General features: G+C 31.3%; 1 protein-coding gene across 2 annotated transcripts in view; it reads right to left on the reverse strand.

The window, feature by feature from the left end:
* Positions 1-298: 298 nt before the first annotated feature.
* net overlaps positions 299-22138 on the reverse strand; it is a 55364-nt gene continuing 33524 nt past the window's right edge. For both annotated transcript variants that reach the window (XM_067768622.1, XM_067768623.1), the window contains one exon: positions 299-2179. In XM_067768622.1, the coding sequence (XP_067624723.1) occupies positions 990-2179 (1190 nt within the window). In that variant the 3' untranslated portion in view covers positions 299-989. The remainder of the gene's footprint in view (positions 2180-22138) is intronic.

A 22138-nucleotide genomic window follows, 5' to 3' on the forward strand; every position in this document is an offset into this window, starting at 1 on the left:
ATTTTATAAAACAATTTTTTTTCTCTGTTAATATTGTAAAAATTGGCACCGTTTTAATGTTTTGTTTAATTTGTGGAATTCATTATTTTTTTTCTTTTTCCCATGTCTTTTCTGCATTTGCAAGATGCGTTTTTTGAATTTTAAAACATAAAAAAAGAAAAAGAAAATTTCTTTACAATTTTATTTTGAACAATTTTTTTTCTCACTAATTTATTTTTGTCAAAAGGTTTTTTTGATTGCTTGCTTTAATTTTTGTTACATTTTATATGATTTGTACTGTTTTAATAATATGAGTTGCTTTATTTTTTTTTTTTTTATTCGAACGCTACTGCATACACTTTTGCCTTTAAATTTTTTCTGACCACTTAATATTTTGTTGCATAAAAATAAATTTAAAATTAAATTTTTTTTTGGTAGAAATATCTTTTTAAAGTCACTTTTTGCATAAAGCAAAATCACAAAGTTCTTACCAAAATATATGTTAATTAACATCAAAAGAATTGAGCTTTCACAAAAGTTTTCAAAAGCATGCCGTTTCTCTTTTTATTCCCTTTTTAACGCAAGGTTCTGGCTGATCGTTTTTTGTAAGCCATATCAACGCTTTTAAAGCTATTTTTTCTTACTCTTTCACGCATATAAACATTTATAATTGCGCTTTTATATTGCAAGCTTTCTCCTAAGGCTTGAAGCTTTCACTTGAGCTTTGAAGCTTTCGCTTGGGTTTTTAAGCATTCATTTCATCTTTGAAGCTTTATTTTTAGCTTCAAAGCTTTAATTTTAGCTTAAATTTAACTTTCAAAGCTTTTCTTTCAGCTTTAAAGCTTTCACCTGAGCTTTTGAACAAAACAGCACAGCGTCACTGCTTGCACACTTTTCAGTCATAATAGAAACTCTAAAAACTAATTATTAAATAGGAAAAGTCTTAATTGCTACGAGCTATGCTGAAACCTTTGTACACAGGCTGTTTTTGAACCACTAAAACTCTCCGCTTATTCATCCTTCTTTTTTCTGATCTTGCCTTCAGTCTGTATCGTTTCGGTTACCGCATCAAAACAATCCGCAATCGTTGGTTCTGAACCATCTGCGCTATAATCTTCACCAGCCATGCGACTCAGCGTTAGTATATAGGAACAAGCGATACGGAGCACAGAGAGCTTTGAAAGCTTTTGTGCATTCGAATATGAGGGCACTGCACGACGCAACGTCTCATAAGCCGCTGAGATTGTATGCACACGCGTGCGTTCGCGCGCGTTTGCCTCAATACGACGTTCACGTGTCATATTCTTATAGTTACGTTGTTGAGGACGCGCGCTACCACTACCCGTACCACAGCTACCGCTTGGCGCTTCTTCAGCGCTACTGGGTTTGTATTGCTCAGCTATTGCAACAGATCGTTGGGCATCGTGTTGCGTACTCATCGACGCCCCTGCAGCACTCAGGTGCTGGGTGATAGTATGCGCTGTTGTTAACGCTAGTGGGACGGATTCAGTGCTGGCATGGAACTTTGTTTGCTGCTGACTATGTGCGGTGGCTTGTTGCTTTTTCGGTACATAAATGGATGGCGCTGGTTCACTGGTGACGGTGGTGTTGGTACATGGCATTGGCGTATGCAGTGCGCGCGTGACCGTATGCGCGGCACGTTCATTTTCTGTGGACTTTTTCGCGACCAGCGCTAATGGTTCCACTTGTTCTTCCACCTTCACTACAGGAATGCGATGCAACGTCGTAACACCTGGATGTCTGACAAATACTTGCGCTGGATTTGGCATCAATTCATGAGGTAGCACTTGACTAGGATCCCAGATGTCATGCTGCGCTGGTGGTGGCGTAACAAGCGTGGGAGGCGTTAACACTACAGCCGAATCAGTGGTCGAAGTATAGCGTATGCGTTTCTTTAGCGGCGCTGTCGATAGTGCAGATGCATGAGAGCCCGCTGCTGTTGCCGTTACGGATGCATCTACTACTTTCGAGGGTTCCGAACTTTTACGTTTATTGCGTACGAGCGCAATCGGTGTTACCTTGACTTCCACTGAATCTTCAGAGGCCTCTGTTGTTATGTCTGTAGGGCTGGTTGGGAAGCTGGGTTCGAGGCGCGCATGATCGATGCGATCGAGATCATCGCCACCCTCCGAGCTGCCTGAGCAGAAGCCGGCATCACGATCGTTGGAATTGGGTGAACCTGCAACGAAGAGAGAAGAAAACGAAATTTTGTTAAATCAAGGTAGGAAATTTGTGTTTTTGTCAGCGCATAAAGCGCGTAGTAATCATTAATAAAAATATACACTAGAAAAAAAAAATAGATATACGTCAGCTATTCTGCTGTCGATATTGATTTTCATATTTTCGAAATTAATAGAAACAATTTTTTTTTTTATGCAAATTAGAGTCTGCGCGCTTGATATCTAATTTGCATAACAAAACGAACTTGTTATTAATTCAGCTCGAAAAAAAGTTTGAAACTTTATTAAGTAAAAGCTAACAATAAAAACAAACAATGAAATCCCCCACAAACGAGTTTAAGCCGCCTACGCGTCTGCGCACAAAACACACGCAGATATTATTTTCAAAACCATTTACGACGGGCGCTAACTTGTGAGCAGAGCGTGATGGTCTTTTAAGATAACAATATACGCTAATCTGCGCATAGAAAGCAATAAAAAGCAAGAAAAAAACGGGAATTTTAATCGTTTTAAGAAACGAGCTAAACGCGTCTGCTGAACGCGTCGCCACTGTGGCTTTGCGGTTTTAGGGCTTGGTCATGACTCAAAGTCGCGCTACAATACGCGTTGATTTAGCCGCATAAATTCAACGATTTTTCTGCTTTTATAAAGTTGGCTCAATGAGCTATTAACAGTTGCCGTATGGTAGCTTAAGGTGAGCCATCGGTGGCAGCTTAACTGCGCTGCTAAGCAGCTGATGGCGCATTTATGTAAGTTGACATCAACGAGGGCGTTTGTAGATAATTTATTGGTCTTAATTTTGTGTTTAGATATGTATATGTAATTAAGAAAGTTAATTGAAATATTTAAGAAAACCAGCTAGAAAGTGTAAGGTCTGCGTCAATTCGTCACAGGAATGAGGAAGTATTCGGTCCTAACCTGATGTGAGTAACACCACTGACTCACCCATGATTTAATATAAACCAATTGCCTCTCAACACTAGCAACAACATCAGCTCTGAAATACACCGAAGAATTAGTCTCGCCAATAAATGCTACATTGGACTAGGTAGGCAATTGAAAAGTAAAGTCCTCTCTCGGCAAAGGAAAATCATACTCTACAAGTCACTCATCGTACCCGTCCTGCTATAACGGGCAGAAACAGGGACCATGACAACAGCAGATGAAGCGGCTCTGGGAGTGTTCGCGAGAAGAGTTCTTCGAAAGATTTATGGACCTCTACGCGTTGACGATGGCGAGTACCGAAGAAGATTTGACGATGAGCTGTACGAGCTATACCCAGACATCAGCATAGTCCAGCAAATTAAAACGCGTCTGCGGTTGGCAGAGAGAAGGAGCGACTGGCGCGCTTTGTTGGGCTGCCATAACCGTTTAAACGGTTAAGCGCCAATTAATTAAGTAAGTAGTCGCCTCTGAAGATGCTACTAAGTATAAGCGACACGTAGGTTTACATCCTGTAGAAGGGGAATAATGTAGCTTTACTATTTTGGAAAATTTTAATTTCCGTTTCCAATATTCTTAATTAGCTCTTCATTACTACAGTAACTAGTTTCCAAAATGTAGTATAAAAACATTATTTCCAATTACCTGTCCATCACAGGAAATTTTCGTTTTCTTTTGTGTGCATTCTCGCTTTATAAAGGAAATGGATAACGTCATACGAAAACAGATTAAAATTTAGTGTTTTTGATTACAAATCACTTCTGCCAGTGTATAAAAATTTCAGCGGTTATTTATAAGCGTCGTTTTTAAATTAAGTCAATAAGTTTTACAGTTAAGCGAATTAGATAAAAGAAATTCTATATTTTAATATCTTTCGATAAAATTAACCAGACTCCCTGATGAAGATGTAAAAGAAAAACATAGAAACGCGTAGGAGAACAAGAAAAAACTAAGTTTTTTGTCTTCTATTTATCGGCCGAAAAGCTCCTTTTAAAAATTTGTAAAAATTGTACTGAATTTTTTTTTTTTTTTTTAATGTACAAAATTTTTTTCGTTTATCATATTTTGAATTTTTTATTTTCATTTTGATTTTGTTTCACTTCTTCTTTTTTAATTTTACCTTATGTATATTAATATAACCTTTTTTTTTTGCTTTTTATCTATTATAATTGTTTTTCAATTAATTTTAAATTACCTTTTTATACTCAGCTTAGCAGAGCTCACAGAGTATATTAATTTTGTTCGCACAAAAGTACCCCGTAACGGCATAAAGTAATCGAGATAGATATAGACTTCTATATATCAAAATTATCTGGGCGAAAAAAGAAATTCATTTAGCCATGTCCGTCCGTCCGTCTGTCCGTAAACATGATAACTTGAGTAAATTTTGAGGTATCTTAATGAAATTTGGTATATAAGTTCCTGGGCACTCATCTCACTATAACCACGCCCACTTTTTCGATATCGAAAATTTGGAAAAACCGAAAAAGTGCGATAATTCATTACCAAAGACGAATAAAGCGATGAAACTTGGTAGGTGAGTTGACCTTATGACATTGAATAGAAAAGTAGTAAAATTTTGGACAATGAGCGTGGCACCGGCCACTTTTAAAAGAAGGTAGGCAAACTGTAATTTGGCAGCTGAGTATGTAATATTCGGTTACACCCGAACTTAGCCTTCCTTACTTGTTTTAAATTTCATTTGGGCAATATTTCCAAGTTTACTTGATTTTTTCTTCTTTTTCAGTTAAAGCTTTGTTCATATCTATACTTTTTATTTAACTTTTTTTATTTAAGATGTTTTTTGATCTTTTCTAGTACCAATTTTATTTTGTTTTTGTTTTTTCTTCATACTTAAATTTTTTTTTACATTAATGAGTTTTTTTCGGTTTTAATTTTGTTTAACTTTTTATTTCCTTTATTTTTATTTGATTTTTCTTTAGTTCCCTTTGATTTTGTTGTACTTTATTTATTATATTTTGGCGGTTTATTATTTTTGTTTATACTTTTTTGTGTTTTATTATTTCTTTTTAGTGTTTTGATTATTTTGTTTTTAATTAAATTTTTTTTTATCAATTTATAACAAACTTTTTTAATCATACTATTTTTCTCATTTTCTATAAGTTTTCTCTATATGTTAGTTCATTTATTTGTTGTTTTTTTTGTAAAATTTTTTAATTATACATGTTTAATTTTACTTTATTACTAAAGTTTGTGAATAAAATATTTCAGTTCGTTTATCTTTTTTCCTCAAACTTTTTTTATTCAGTTGAGTATTTTGTTTTTATTTTTATAACTTAATTTTGTTTTATCTATTTATTTTGTTATTTGTGTCTATTTCATTTACTTATTTTTAATATTTTTATTTATTTTACGCCTTTTGTCTAAAGCTCTAACATTTTTTCTGCCTGCTTAGAAAAAAAAGAAAAGTAAAAAAAAAAATTAAGGAACTTTTTTTTTTTATTTTCCAGTTATCTTTTTTCCTCAAAAATTTTTTATTCATTTGAGTATTTTGTTTTTATTTTTATAACTTAATTTTGTTTTATATATTTCACTTAGTATTAATTTTGTTATTTTTGCCTATTTCATTTATTTATTTTTATTATTTTTGTTTATATTGCGCTTTTTTCTAAAGCTCTAAAATTTTTTCTGCTCGCTTAGAAAAAAATGAAAAGTAAAAAAAAAAAAAAAAATTAAGGAACTTTTTTTTTGTTTTCCAATTGTAATTTTTTATAAGCGAGCATAACAAATTTTGAAGCTTTAGAAAAAAAGCGCCATTTTTTATTTCAGTTATTATTTAAATTTTATTTTGTGATGTTTTTATATTTCATCCAAGAATTTTTTTAGTAGTAGCAATTTAATTTTATTTCTTTCCTTTGTTAATTTTTGCTAAGTATCAGTTAAAATTTTGGTGTTTTAAATTTTTTTTTTTTTGTAATTGCGTTTTTTACTATTTTATGTTTTTTGTTTTATATATATGTCAATTAGTATTATTTTTTTGTTTTGTTGTTACTGTTTTTTTGTTTATTGAAATGTTTGTTTTAAATGATTGTATATATTTTGAAATATTTTTAAATTTAAGTTTATTTTATTTTATTCATATTAAAAGTTCTAAGTTGTGTCTATTATTTATATCCTTATTTCATTTATTTATTTTATGCTTATTCTCAAATTTTTATTTCAATTCATTCAAAAACCAAGTTCGTGTCTTTAGTCTTTCGATTGAGCTCTTCAAGAGACTGACAGTTAAAAGAAACCTGAATAATTCCAAAAGAAAAGCATTAAATCGAACATCAACGCAAAAAAAATCAATTGCAAACAAGCTCCATTTTCAAGTTCAAACCGCAAAGGTAACAACGTAAATTAAAAAAAAGTCGCAGAACTGTACAATTGAAAGTGTTTAAAGGCAAATAAAAATAACAAGAAGAAAACCAAAAGTAATACGAAGCGCAATAAAGTACCCAAAGTATGCATATTTCGTATCACGTTTATATTTTGCGCATTTTTTGTTTTTTAGCATACTTAAGCCCGCCGCATTCATTAAACTTGAAACTTGTTCTCATTCTGAGCGCAAAACAAGTGCATTTCGTTTTTAAGCTACATGTGACTGAGCAGCAATTAAGGATAATTTTTTCGGTATGCAAATTGTTTACTCACAAAATATTCTACACTAAACTCAATGCACAGCTGAATCAACGATGGGCGTAAGAAGTAATATAAAATGGATACAAAAACAAAAAAGTAATATCATTAATCAAACTGAAAGGACAGTGAATGGTGAAGGGTTTCCGCGAATTTTGTATTCGTTTTTGTTATTTTTTTTTTGTATATTGGTTGGTTTATGCAAAAACAGGTGCTATCTGCAAAGCTATGCTCATCGTAAGTGCAGACAGCTGTGCGCACTTGACGGTTATTTTAATGAATGCACTTATACCTAGAACGTTTCGAAGTTGATTATTATATTGGTTTTAATAAACGGGTCTCGTTAAGAGGGAATTAAGAAGCCAGCGATTGGTGAGCTAAATTGATTTGTTAAAAGAGATATTTTGCTTTTTTTTAGATATTTATTTGTGTGTATTCTAAGTTGTTTCATTTTGTTGGTTAAACAAACAAACCTATTCAAGTTAAAGAGTTGTTAAACAATTTATTTCAAACTAGCTATAATGGCTTTAAAGATGTATTTAGTTATATTTTTCGTTATTTTGTAAGAGCAGTTATATTTTTGTGTAACGAAGTTTCGAAAAAACCTATAACCGTTTCATAACCGATTCAACCGGTTTGAACCGTTTCATTACCGTTTCAAATATTTCAATGTAATTCTATTATAGTCTTGTAAAACTTTCTGTATTATTATTTACATCCAAAATATTTAACAATATTTATAACTGCGCACAAACAAGTCGGCGGCATGTGTAGCCAAGTAAACAGTATACAGATGTACTAACATAGCGTTTTCAAATTTGGCGAAAACCGCAAAATTAAAAAACCAATGCGCCATATCACACAACGGCCTCCGTGACCCACCTCCAGCAAAATTAAGAAATTCATAACAACAAATTTTAAATCAATAAAAACGTAAATGCGCTGACGCATGCGCCACAATTTATGCACACCAACACATTATCAGAAAGATCACACAACAAATTAGCTTACATAAATGGCAAATTAAAATGTTAAGACAATGACCATAGGCGGCAGCGGTCTACCAGCCAGCACGCCGATACAATTACAGGCGAATACGCTGCTAAATGCAAGCATTTTGCACAACTTGTTCTTGAGTGCACACACACACACATTTTTTAGCACTCGTGTTTGGTACAAAGTTCCTATGCGCCTATGCGAGTATTCAGAAAAAATAATTTGAATACATGTTTTTTTTAAATCAGCAATAAATATACACATTTCCAGGAATTATTTAACTGCTTTGCCACATTAATTGCTTCATGTTTACATCGTCGTTACGACTCTTTAATTGCTGCCCTTTAAGTTCATCAATTTTCACTTAATACTGCTCAACTTGTCGGCTCGATCAATTCTCAAGTAATCCAGATGTGGGGCGTAGCACCTGCCCTTCAACACATCTGTGCTCTCCGTGCTGGCAAACACCTAGCACCGTTTTGTTTTACATGTGTACATATGCATTGTTAATATAGCTGTTTCTACTTAATTGCTATTGTTTTTAAATAATATTTGTTATAACACAAATGTTTTAATTTACATTGCTTGACTCATTTGCGTAATTGTAGCAACAATTTTTATTGTTATTCATTCTTTCTCTAATGTAAAGCTGTTTTTGTTCGCTCTCTGTTTTACGTAATAAGAGGCGCGTGAAATACTTTCGGTGAGTTGTGAGCATTTTTTTATTTCCATTTTTTATTTTTTGAGTCTTATTATTCTTTTAACCTAAAATTTCGAAAAGAACGCAATTAATTTGTCATTCAAGTGATGAAATATCAGGTTTTTCAAGTTAAATGAAATCCGATTTGTCGCTGGAATTTTAAAATATTAAAGAAAATATATTTTAAATTAAATAAATTTTTTTTCTGATTTAAAAAGTAAAACGTAAATTTTTTAATGGCGGTGATCTCTGAAAATTTATTGATGTGTTTGTAACATGATTTATTTGTTATTGCCTATTTAATAATGATAGATATAAAAGATTAATATATAATAATGATTATTAATTGCAACGCAGTTCGTGATTTATTGATTAAATATCACTGCTTCATTTATAGCTAAATACTCACGTAAATTTTTTAAACTTTTGTTACTTCACTATTTCAAAAATTTCAATTATTCTATTATTTTTGTAGCTCGATTTGACAAGTAGATTGTCCAAAAAGTGATCAATTAAACCTTTTTATTTTTTTTCTCTCTTCGACTTGAGGACTGTCACTCGGTCGATATATTATTAAATTAGAGGTACATTTTTAAAGATTAATAAATAAAAATGTTAGCAATTTCCGAAAATATATAGATTAAAAAAGCACGATTAACATATGTGACCCGGCCTATGAAAAGGTGGCTTACGACTCAAAAAAGAAATTACGTGAAACAGCTGTTAAAGATAAACAATGAATTCCTTCAGTTTCTTAGTAGTAGTAGTTTTTTTTTTTTTTTGAGTCATAAGCTTTCTTTTCATAGGCCGGGTCACATATATACTCTCTTGTTCTCAATTATCATAATTTTTTGTTACATAATAAATATAACTAAGAAATTATTTAACATTTCAATAGTTTTTTTGCATTTTTAACAGTATCACTTAAACAATAAAATATTTAATTTTTACTACTTAACAATTTGTTCACTTAATTGTTAAATAAGAGATTAAAGACGTTATTTTTGATTGTTTTATCTGCATGATTAATAAAGTGATTTATAGTTTTAGAAATCGACTATAGTAAAGTCTCTCTTTAAGGATAGAATATTACTACGGTAGCTGTTTAGTGATTAATAATTAGTTTATTTGGAAAGAAAACTCAACTAAATGAATATTTAGATTTTAGTTGCGGCTTAAACTTAATGTAATAAGATATTATTTTTAAATTTTATTATTAATTAAATTCAAGATTTAAGCAACTAAATTATTTTTTTAAACTCAGCTGAGCAGAGCTCAAAGAGTATATTAATTTTGTTCGCATAACGGTACCCCGTAACGGCATAAAGTAATCGAGATAGATATAGACTTCTGTATATCAATATGATCTGGGCGAAAAAAAAATTCATTTAGCCATGTCCGTCCGTCCGTCTGTCCGCAAATACGATAACTTGAGTAAATTTTGAGGTATCTTAATGCAATTCGGTATGTACGTTCCTGGGCATTCATCTCACTATAACCACGCCCACTTTTTCGATATCGAAAATTTTCAAAAACCGAAAAAGTGCGATAATTCATTATTTGTAGGTGGGTTGACCTTATGACGCAGAATAGAAAATTTGTAAAATTTTGGACAATGAGCGTGGCACCGCCCACTTTTAAAAGAAGATAATTTAAAAGTTTTGCAAGCTGTAATTTGGCAGTCGTTGAAGATATCATGATGAAATTTGGCAGGAACGTTACTCCTATTACTATATGTGTGCTAATAAAAATTAGTATGACGAACACGCCCACTTAAAAAAAAACTTTTTTAAGTAAAATTTTAACAAAAAATTTAATATGGTTACAGTATATAAGTAAATTAAGTCAACAGTCAACTCTCTTTATCTTGGTATTAAAAATGGGCGAAATCCGACTATGACCACGTCCACTTTTTGGTTATCGAAAATTTCGAAAAATGAAAAAAATGTCATAATTCTATACCAAATACGAAAAAGGAATGAAACATGGTGATTGGATCTACCTATAGAACTATGGGCCACTCCCTTTTAAAATACTCTTTAATATCTTCCATTTGATAGCCGTGTCATACAAACACTTTCCAGGGTTACCCTAGATTCATATTCCTACATGGTGATTTTCCCTTGTTTTGTCTCGATAGCTCTCAGCTGAGTATGTATTTTTCGGTTACACCCGAACTTAGCCTTCCTTACTTGTTTTGTTTAATTTTTAGTAACTCCAAGCAACTTTTATGTTTTTTTACAAGCGTTAGTCAAGACCAAGTGTGTGAGTGTTTATTTGTGTCAAAAAATAATCATTATCAAAAAACTAACGCTAGCCAAAAATTCAAATATTCACTTGAAAATAATCAAAATTCTGAAGTTCAAATCAAAAATTACTTAATTTATAAAAGAAACATAAATAATTAAATATAATCGAATACCTTAAAGACATTTTCATAACCAAACCACTTAAAATAGATTAAAGACTTATAAATATATAAAAATCGTTCAATTAAAAATAGTTAAAATATGTAATTAAAAGTTATCAAATAAGAAAATATAATAAAATAATTTGTAATAGTTTGTAGTAAACAAATAAAATAAAAAATAATAAAAATAATCAAAAACAATAAATTATTTAAAATAACAAAATCATTTAAATCAAGTAACTAAAAGTTATAATTAAAATTGAGAGAGGGAAATAATAAAAAAAAAAATAACAGTATATGTAAATATCAAATTGTATGGGGAAAAAAGGGGGAGAAAACTTCAGGTGCACATCCAGTTTCTGAATCTATGGGTCATACTGAGTAATATTGTCCATGGGACAATAGGTCTGAAATAAATTTCGAGCCTCCCTAATTTTGTTAGAAAATTTTATATCCCAATCCGGATAGCGGCTGTCACAAATAAAATACATGAAAATAAATGTCAAATTCGGATTCCGATTGGGATATAAAATTTTCTAACAAAATTAGGGAGGCTCGAAATTCATTTCAGACCTATTGTCCCATGGACAATATTACTCAGTATGACCCATAGATTCAGAAACTGGATGTCATAGATTCAGAAACTGGATGTGCCTTTTCAACAATAAATTTGACCCACCCTAGTAAATATATTCAAATAACTCAAAATAATCAATAATAACTAAACAGAATTTTATAATAAAAATTACCAAAATAATCTTATAATCAAATACTTAAAATCAGTCAAGTGACCAAAAATAATAACAAAATTGAAAAAAATAATACAATCAAAATTTTTATAAATATAGAATTAATCAAATAATTTAACACAACAGTTTTAACAAATAATAAATAAATAAAAACTGTTCAAGCAATCACTCAAAAAACTTAAAAAAATCACATAACAAAATCGGCAAATAATTAAATATAAAATAATTTAAAAAACATTTATATAAAAGCCAGTGAAATTGTAAAAGCAGTGGCATAATTAAAAATAATCGAGTAACAAATAAAAAAAAAAAAAATAAATAAACAGTTTTTTAAAAATCGAATATTCAAAAGCATTAAGTAATCAACGATAATCGAATAACGAAATATTGGCAAGTCAAGTAAAATCATCAAATAATCAGATAATCAGATATAATTATATAATTTAAAACCATTTAGTTAGTTAGTTTACGAAAAAATTATTTGACTATTTTTATTTATACGATTATTTTTAAATATTTGAAAAACTAATTTTTTAATACTTATTTCTTTTTTTAATTCTATGGTCAGTTTTTAATTGCAAACAATCGCGAATTATATGATTTATATATAAGTACAAATAATTTAGTCATGCATTGAAAACAAATAAATTCATCAGTAAATTCAGTGCTGAATATGAATGGAAATAAGAATTAAAATATTTCGATCGACATTTGTGGAGCAATAATCCTTGGTGTCTTTAAACTCAAATGCTCTCCTCCTTTTTTTTAATTTTTTTTTTGAACCACCCTAATCTTAATACATATGATTGTGTATACCGGTTTAAGGTGTCTGTAACTCAGGAGGGCAGTGAGTCAAATATATTTGTACAACTGCTTTTAGCAGGTAAAATCAGCCGCTTGCCTAACAAAAACACATGTGCTTCAAACAAACAACAAAACAACAACAGAGGTGAGCAGCACTTGTTGGTACAATTCCTTTGCTTCAATGCAACCGAATCTTCTCCCATGTGTGTAATTTCCAAAGCAACAAATATTCCCCCTATTAGTACACGGCTGCTGCTGCTTTTCTTGGTTTTTCCTACGCCCTAGCGGCTGCTTGTGTGAGAAAATTTGACTGCATTTGTAGTCACAGCTGTGTAGACGGTAGACATTCTTTGGAAAACGCGTACATTGAATGATTGTTTTTATATATTTTACTTTGATTTCTAATATTTTTTTTTTGCTTTATTGCTTACTTGCTTACTTTCTTTACGTGTGTGATGATTGTCTTTGAATAAAACATCAATATGCAACATCTGTAACTTCTCTGTGTATCTATCCTTGAGGGTTGTTCACTTCTTATTGTGCGCACATATTTTTGATTCTTTGGAATTTAGTGCAGCGCGACATTTATTGTGTGATTATTAAATTGTGTTGCATTAATTTGTGATTGGTGTGACACAAGCAGTTACTTTCATTTCATCATACTTGCTCCCCCTAAGTTACTTTCATTTCATCATACTTGCTCCCCCTAAGTTGTATACACACTGCTTATATGACGTGACCTTATCCATTACAGGTGTTTCTTTGCTTCATTTAAGATTTCCTTTTAAGTGCTATTTGGTGGGGAATAGAACAAAGCGTGTAATTGGGTGCATTGCTGAAGAAAAATTTCAACTAGCTTGCAGTGCAGACTTCAACCTTTTAAAGATTATTTCCTTTGGGAAATAAAAATCACACATTGTTACTTGTATTACAAAGAAAAGAAAATTTAATTTATTACGCTTGTTCTTGCTAGAGTTTTGCTGGTAGTGCGAGCGTGTCGTCATGATAAACCGACTTTTGTTCTTTCTGTTTTTTTTTTTTTTTTTGATTTGATACACAAGATTAAACCCAAAATTATTCCTTGCGCTTAAGAAATTAGTGCACGGTGAAAAATTTAATAAAATGCATAAGCTGCTTATAAATTGTTTTCTCTTTTTACATTTCTGCTTCCTTTTACCATCATTTGTATTAAAATATTTTTCTTTCTTTTTTTTAACTTTTCGTTGAAAATATGCTCTGTAATAAATTATGGCCACGACGAAGCGTGACCCCTTTTAGCGATCTCAATCGGCTCAACAGTTGCACTTGATCTGCGCTGCTATAAAAAAATTGTAGGATTTTACACTTCGTTTTGCTTAGCTCTACAGTTAGCCCTTGAGCAAAATAACCTGCTACACAGCTTCGCTTGACTTTTATGGCACATGATCGCCTCAACCTTTTCAAGTCCCTTTTATAGCATCAAAAACGTGCTTGCATATTTTTTATATACATGTATGTAAATATTTTTTGTAAGAAATAAGTCGGCGCTTGAGGCTTGAAAAAATGTGTTTGAACGGCATAAAATATGAGCGGAATTGGAAAGATCTTTTTGCCTTTAAAAGAGTCCGGAATGAGAAGATGCTTCTTATGGTTTATTTTATAAGAAGACTAGTGATATTTTTTTTTAGGTGTCACCATACTTTGAGATTTTAAAAGTTGAGAGAGGTTCTGGTAAAAAATCCAATTTCTGCATTAGAGAAGAATGAATAGCCTATTCATGTAAAAAAATGTGTGCTGCGTCCGGAATACAGCTTAAAAGATAAGATAAAAAACTTCAAAACTTTCAGTAAAAAAATTTCTAGGATAGTAACAGATACAAATTTTCTCATAGTAATTTTTTTTGTTGACCTTTGTTGGTTCGACATTTTAAATTTATTTTGAAGCAAATTTAATAAGCTTTACAGTTCCGTTATCCTACTACGCGTTTCGGCATCATTTTCTAACTTCTTAAGGGAGGTTTCCACTTTTCTTCTACGATTTTTGGTGTTATTTTGCACACTCCTCAGGGGCTTTCCTTTTTCCTCTCGCGCCTTTCGTTGCCTACCTTGACCATTTTTAGGGAGGATAATATATTTAAAAAAATGTTCTTACTCACGAGGTTAACTTTGTGTTTTTTGTTTGGTTGTAACGCTCGATATGCAATTGCAATTGTAAATACTTATATATTTTTTCAAATAAACAATATTCCCTGCTGAATGTGCAACAAATCACTGAAACTCGTATTTATTTGTTAAGTCAGCTGTGTGTTTGTTCGATGTGACTCCGGTTGCAGATTCTAATTTTAATTATTTATATTTTGTCAAATGTTCTAGAATCCTTGAAGAAGGTGCAAAATGGCAGCAAAACGCGTAAAAAGTACACTTCATTTTTGTCTTTAGTCACTGTTTAAAAATTACGCATCGAGACTTTTGAAATGGTACCAAATCTCTACGTCCACTTTAAATTCGGGTATAATTTTTAATTTGTTTCTACAACCCAGCAAATTTTCGTGAAAGTCGAATCCGATTTCAATGGTGTTCATTATTAATAATTTTCAAAATCGAAACAAAATAAATTCGTATACCTAGTTGACGCGGCAAGCGCCGGTCTTCCATACAAATTATTTCTATCCTGTTAATCTAGCTTCACATAGATTGACCTGAAGTATTCATATCTACCACTGCCTCTAGATGGCAGCTCTTTTTGCTTCTCTCACGCAGGTTTTTTCCTATCTCCCTCTGCATCCGTCTTATCTTCCTCTCTCTTTCTTTGTCTTACTCTCATTTTCGCTTTCTCTTTCCCTTGTCCTTTTCCGCTCAATAGTCAGGCCAAACTTCATTTAGTTAATCTATACTACAAATTTCAAATAAATCGAGATATAAATATGATTTTAAGAAATATCTTGACTTGAACGCCATCTTTTGGATACCCAAATTCCTTAGCGATATGAAAGATTTGTTTGAAATGACACTCAGAGCATGAAACTTCTATATTATCAAAATTTGAAAGAAATCGGTTGGGAAAGCCGATATTTAAAAATATCTCAATAACTTGTAGGCAAAATAACACTAAAAAATGTTTATTTTTCTATTTCATAGCTCTTTAAATTAGTACTACAAATTTTTCATTTAATCAAATAGCGTAGTAAATTCGTTATATTCGCAGTCTAGCTCGTCATATAGTCAAAACAACGACATAGCTATTTCGTGTCAAAAGGTTATCATTTTATTGCAAGCGTTTGTGAAATGCGTGGCGTTCCTTAACCCTGTAGTACTCAAAATTTATTTTTTTATTAAAAAAAAAAAAAAACAAAAATTACGTAATATTTGAAAAATAAAGAGCTTTCTGCGCATTTCATCTTCTAGTAGCGCTTTTCATCTGAACAATTTTCTTTTCTTCCTTTTATTTTTCTAATCCTTCAACTTTCTCATCTACATTATTTATACATTTCCTTTACTTTCTTTATATGCACCTCGTGATTTTTTACCTTATGCCCTATTCCCATTTATTTTCTCCAAATTTGATAATAACTTCTTTTAGTATTTGATTTAAAAATTTAATTACTTCACATTTCTAGTGTTAAAGTATAATCATCCGCCATATGGCATTGTCTAATTAGTCACATAACAGACGTGACTGATAAAGCCATGGGATTTTTGCTTTGCACTCGTTTCAGAGTTTATTATTGTTTTTTTTTTTCAACATTTTGAAAACTACATGTACGATGTTTTAAACATATAAATAGTCTACCTAATTCATTTTAAAATTTTGCTTATCAGTTACTGCGGCATAAAGTTCTAGGACTCTTATGAATGAGATCGTTGAGATGATTTAACAGAAATAAAAGATGTAGAATTCTTTCAAATTTGATTACGTGGAACTGCGTTGTTATCAGCGCGTACATTTCCTCCCCCATTTAAAATTTTCTTTGTAATTTTTAGCGCATTGCATAATTGGCTATTGTTTTAAAAAAATGGTTACAGTGCATGAAAACTTTTTTATGTTTTAATAAGAGATGGCAATCATCTAAATTTCTTTGTAATGTATAAATCCTACCTCGAAACTTAAGATTTGTTGAAATTGCTATTGATATGTTAATAAATATGTGAAAAAGGGCACGATAAGAACAATTTTCAAATGTTTGTTGCCTTAGAACAACGGCGGTCTTCTAGAACTAAGAACATGCTGAGTGGAATATCACCCTATCTCGCCTGTCGTTTCTTAACTGCCCTATCTCTGATCTTGTTTGAAGTACTTCTTATGAATTGTTTCAAAAAAGCGCTATCCAAACAGAAATGCAATATATTTTAACGTTAGATAGGACGTTGTAAAGAAGTATTTTAAGAAGTATTTAAGAAAGTAAATTTTTTTTAATTGAACTATAGTTAAGAAAAACCAAAAAAAAACATAAAGAACACAAATTGTTTCCAACTAAAGGCTTCAAACCCGTCAATTCAGCACGTCAGCCCGAAATTTTCTAAACCTTATTTCACTTGCCGCTTCAGCATTCCATTTAGTAAAAAAGTTTTCAATGGAACATGATTGCTATATTTTATATTATATGTATTTATTTGAAAATACCCGTAACCTGGTTCCAAACTGTTCAAATCGGTTGAATTGGATTTGAAACGGTTAAAGCTGTTTTGAAACTATTGATGACTTGATTCTACGTACAATATTTACAAGTAAAAGTCTGAGGTTGTGTTCTTCTATTCGTGTGATTAGAGTTCGTTTTCAATTCATTCAGAAGTTGTGGCTTGAACTCGATTACAAAAGTTTATCTATGTATTACAAATCTTTCGCTGTTTTATTGTTATTTATGCACCTTTCCTGTTGAGAAAAAAGTTGTTTTGATAAAAACTATTATATGCAAATACTCGCGAACCGGTTCGAAACGGTTCAAATCGGTTGAAACGGTTAAAGCTGTTTTGAAACTCTATTGATGCTCTGATTCAACGTTCATTCGATTTGAGTTCAAATCTGCTGTTCTTTTCTAAAACTGTCGTTTTATACGTCCGCCTATGTTTTATTTTCAAAAGACATTCAACAAATCTAGTTTGAAGTCAGTTTTATTATAGATATGTTTCAACTGTTTAATTTAATTTCTTTGAGAATGGTCTAGAGAGAAACAGCTACAGCCAGCTGAAAATCTATTGCGTTTTTTTTAAAAAGAACACTTTTGAATAAAACTTAAAATTACAGCATTTTTTCACTGCTATTTCTATGCACGCCGTTCATCGCCACGCCCCATTTACTAATTGAGCCATTGATATGTTTTGCAAATATCAATTGGTAACATGGAAAAATCTACGCACAAATTACAACTGGCGCCAACATCATTGACAGCCATGCGAAAAATAGCACAACTAAAAAAAACACAGCAAATGCAAACGAAAAAACAAAAATAAAACGGATAAAACACAGAAATTTAAATATTTGAACACATGCGAAAATAATAAATATGTAAATATTTCGCGCGTGTGATTTTGTAGACAAATTTATATTCTAAGCGTATGCGTCAGCAAATCCCTTAAGCTGATCAATCATAAAAACATATTTCCAACACAATTGCCAAAATGAAACATGAAGAGGAAGGCTAACAAGACAATGATAATAAAAAACAAATATTTTTTACATAAATATTTAGCAAAATAAAAATAAAAACAAAAAAAAAAACAAGTAACAAAGTAGAAACAAACAAACAAAACGATTATGTAGAACATGCAGTACATACAACAAGTGTGAAACTATCTTTGAAATAATTTTTCAAAAGGGAAACGTAACAAAATTTGCACATCTGTGTTTCTGGTTATTTTTTAGGGGCAGCAGCCGCAATAAATGTTGAGTCTCGTTGTCTACAGCATTTCAACAAATGAATGAAATACACAAAAAAAAAACTTAAAACATCTTTATTCAACACTGACACCAATCATTAAACAAAAAGAGGAGCTGATTCGCTGCATATGTTGAACTCAGTGTTGAAATATGTGCGTGCAGCGTTCTGTGCTTCTGACACACTGCCTCTAACTTCCTGCACATAAAAAGTGATCTTCTAAGAAAAACTGACTGACTAGCTGACTGTCTGTTTGATATAAAGAAATGTTTGTTTGGACACGAATCTATTCGAAATATGTAGCAGATTTGATGTGAATGAAAAAAAAAAAACTTTTTTGAAGCTGGAATGCTTTTCTGTTGAGTTGCTTTTTCTTCCTCTCGATCGGTTTATATGTCAGCACACGTTAAGCAAATCAGTAGCTGGTATTGTTTTTTTTTTTTTTGATAAGCGATCGATAGCTAAGCTAACAGATATTAATGAGAAATACGCATGTTTTGCAACGCGCAATAAAAAAGTTATAAAAAAACGAGCAAACAAAATTTAATATACAAGTAAATACATTCTGAGCAACATGTGCTCCATTATAGCTAAAAATAAAATATCTATTATCGGTCATAACAAAGATATATTGTCTCAAAATATGTTTAATAAGCTAATATTGGCTTGTTCTGAAATAATTACAGCTGCGAACATAAAAATGGCAATGACAATTTTAAATCAAATTTTGTTCAAATAAATTCTCTTATTTATTTCAATAGCTTAAGAAAAAGCTTCCATGAATTTTGTAACTGCAACTATTCATACCAATCTCAAAACCGTTTTCGGAAAAATTCGATAATTCGAGAAAATCTCTGTTATCGGTCATAACAAAGAAATATTGTCTCAAAATATGTTTAATAAGCAAATATTGGATTGTTCTGAAATAATTTTAGCTGCGAACATAAAAATGACAGTGACAATTTTAAATCAAATTTTGTTCAAATAAATTCTCTTATTTATTTCAATAGCTTAAGAAAAAGCTTCTATGAATTTTGTAACTGAAACTATTCAGACCAATCTCAAAAACGTTTTCGAAAAAATTCGATAATTCGAGAAAATCTTACGATAGTTTCAAACTTTTTATTTGGAGTACGCTGATTTTTTTTTTAGTAAACAGTTTTGTGCCCAAGTTGTTGGTTTCCTGTTTCCTTCGAAGCGGGTTTCATATTTTCTTCGCAACGCATTTTTTATGTATGGAAACCTAAAACAGCCTTCGGAAAGCAATTCTCAAAAGTCAAAGTGAATTATGAGTGACCTTTACTTGTGTTTCTATCATTTAAGCTTAAAGAAAAAGCTGCTTGCAGATCGTGATTAGGCCTTGAGCTCACGAAATTACAAATTACGCATCGTCACCATCGATGATATTTGTATACTCTGTAAAAATGGGATCTGATAGAGATAAAAATCTCCTCTTCGGCGTAGAATGGTACGACCGACATCATGCAATATCTTATTTTATTTTTCATCACTAGCAATGGTTTTCTCTTGCAAAATTTAAACCCATAATCAACTAACTGTCAGTTTCGGAAACGTTATCTATACCCACCATACAAGTTCAAACACTATTAAAGAAAAAAACGATATATGTGCCACCCAAAAATAGATAACTTCATCCCTTGTATTAAATAAAAAAAAAAAAAATATGTGTTATTATCTCGCGCGAATTGAAAAACTCAACAAAAAACTGTTATTTTTTCCAAGCGAAATAAAAAACACTCAACAATTGTTATGTTATGTTTTTTTCATGTTCAACTTTCTAAAAATACTTACGTTCTTATACTATATTTCGCATTATGTGGAGTTGTGTTTTTATGTTGTGCGTGGTTTAACAATTTAAATAGCAAATATGCTTGGCTGTGATATGTTAGGCTATATTAAGTTGTGATATTGTAACGAATTCTGTGGATTTCTGATAATTATACAACTCCTGCTAACGTTCGTGTCGCTGAACTGTCGAATAAATAACTCCAGTATTGCAAAATGGTCTTTATATAGACTACTTTGGGAGTAGTACAATTATACTTCAATACCACTTACTTCACAAAAGCGTGTTTAAATCAAACTGATTATTTATTCCTCAGCTTGCGCTGCTTTTATACTCTCTGTTGTCTCGTCCGCATATTTCTCCTAAGATCTAAGATCACCTTCTAGCACTGTTGTATCTCCTGCTTGGCAATTTAGTTATATGCGTGTGTATGTGTGAGTAACAGCTTCTGCTCTTCTGTTGACTACATACGTATATGTGAGATAATCTCTTCATCGCCTTGTATATGTACATTTACATAAGTTTGACTGGTGGCTGTATTTGTTGTTGTGATTATTTACTAACAGCATAGTGATGCTAATATTCGCCAAAATATGTTAGGCTATGTCTTGTATATATTTCATTATTGAACTTTTTTCAGTTTTTCAATATTCATCTCAGTTTTGGTATGTTCCTTAACATACTTGGTATTGTGCTGCGATATGCTTTTTTATGTTAGGCATAGCTGAACAGCTTAAGCATTACTTTATGGTTTCTTGTGACATGTTATGTTATGTTGCGTCACATATTGTTACGTTATATTATTTTTGTTTGAATGTGTTCCCTTTATTATTTGTTTTTTTTTTTCTTGCAGACCACACTTGTTAGAATTTTTTTTATTTCTGTTAATTTTATGACTTTTGCATAAATTGTCTTTCAATGTACCGTCGACTCACTTCATGCTACGCATGTCCGTCATATTGTCGTACGTCAAAATGGCTCGTCGTTGTAATGCATAAAATATGTTTTTTAAGCGCTTATCCGCTGTAGTCTAGGCTTTTGCACAATCATACCTATCAACGTTTGCGAAATGCAATGCCATCGCACTACACTCTCGAAGCACCTATGTACTTACTGCAACCACATCCACTATAGCATTCGATTGTCAATTGTATTTTATTATTTGCTTGCTGTTGGCTTGTATTACGCATTTTCTGCTTTACGCAATGCAAACTTAATGAATCTTAATTATGTGCGGCGCTTACAATTAATTTGTATTTGTTACAAACATATGTACGTACATAGGTTTTCGAATACTGTCTTTCTACCAACTACCTTCCTACATATATTATTCAATTGTCTCCAACAAACTTCGATCTCAACGTCAAAAAAGGCCACCGAAATGTATACGATTTGCAATTTTAGTTTTTTTTGACATTGTTGTCTTGTTTGTTATGATAATATTTTATTTATTGATTTGTTGTTTTTTCTTATTGTTTGTTATTACATATCGTTTTTATTTGAGTGATGCTGTTGTTGTTATTGTTGCAAGATATTTTAATTTCAATTTGATGTAATTTTTCACATATGTCCACTAATTGATTACATATCAATCAATAAATTGTGCAAAGAAGCAGAGACAATCTTCGAATGTAGGGCACTTATTACGAGGCTGGAATGATTGGTTTTTGTATGGATAAATTGTAGAGGTATGCATATATAAAAAGATTGTAACAGTTATAAGTTTATTTGAAAATCCCTTTTTTTATTTGTTGTGGCTTTTATTGCGCTCGGAAAATAAAAGTTATTTTTTTAGTTTTTTATTTCACTCGAAAACTTTTTGAGTTTTTAATTTTTTGACAAAATAAAAGCTATTTTTGAGTTTTTCATTTAGCTCGGAAAATAAGACTTATTTTTGAGTTTATATATGGGGAATTTTTGTCAAATAGCCATGGAGTGGAAATATAATTCCTCAATAATAATGACCAAATTACTTATTAGATATATTGTGGGGGCCGCTAAACAAGAATCCGATGTCAAATTTCAAATTCAAGATGGCGCCCAACATACAGAATTTA

The sequence above is a fragment of the Eurosta solidaginis genome, chromosome 2, assembly GCF_040869045.1.
Source record: "Eurosta solidaginis isolate ZX-2024a chromosome 2, ASM4086904v1, whole genome shotgun sequence".
In the NCBI taxonomy this organism is placed as follows: Eukaryota; Metazoa; Arthropoda; class Insecta; order Diptera; family Tephritidae; genus Eurosta; species Eurosta solidaginis.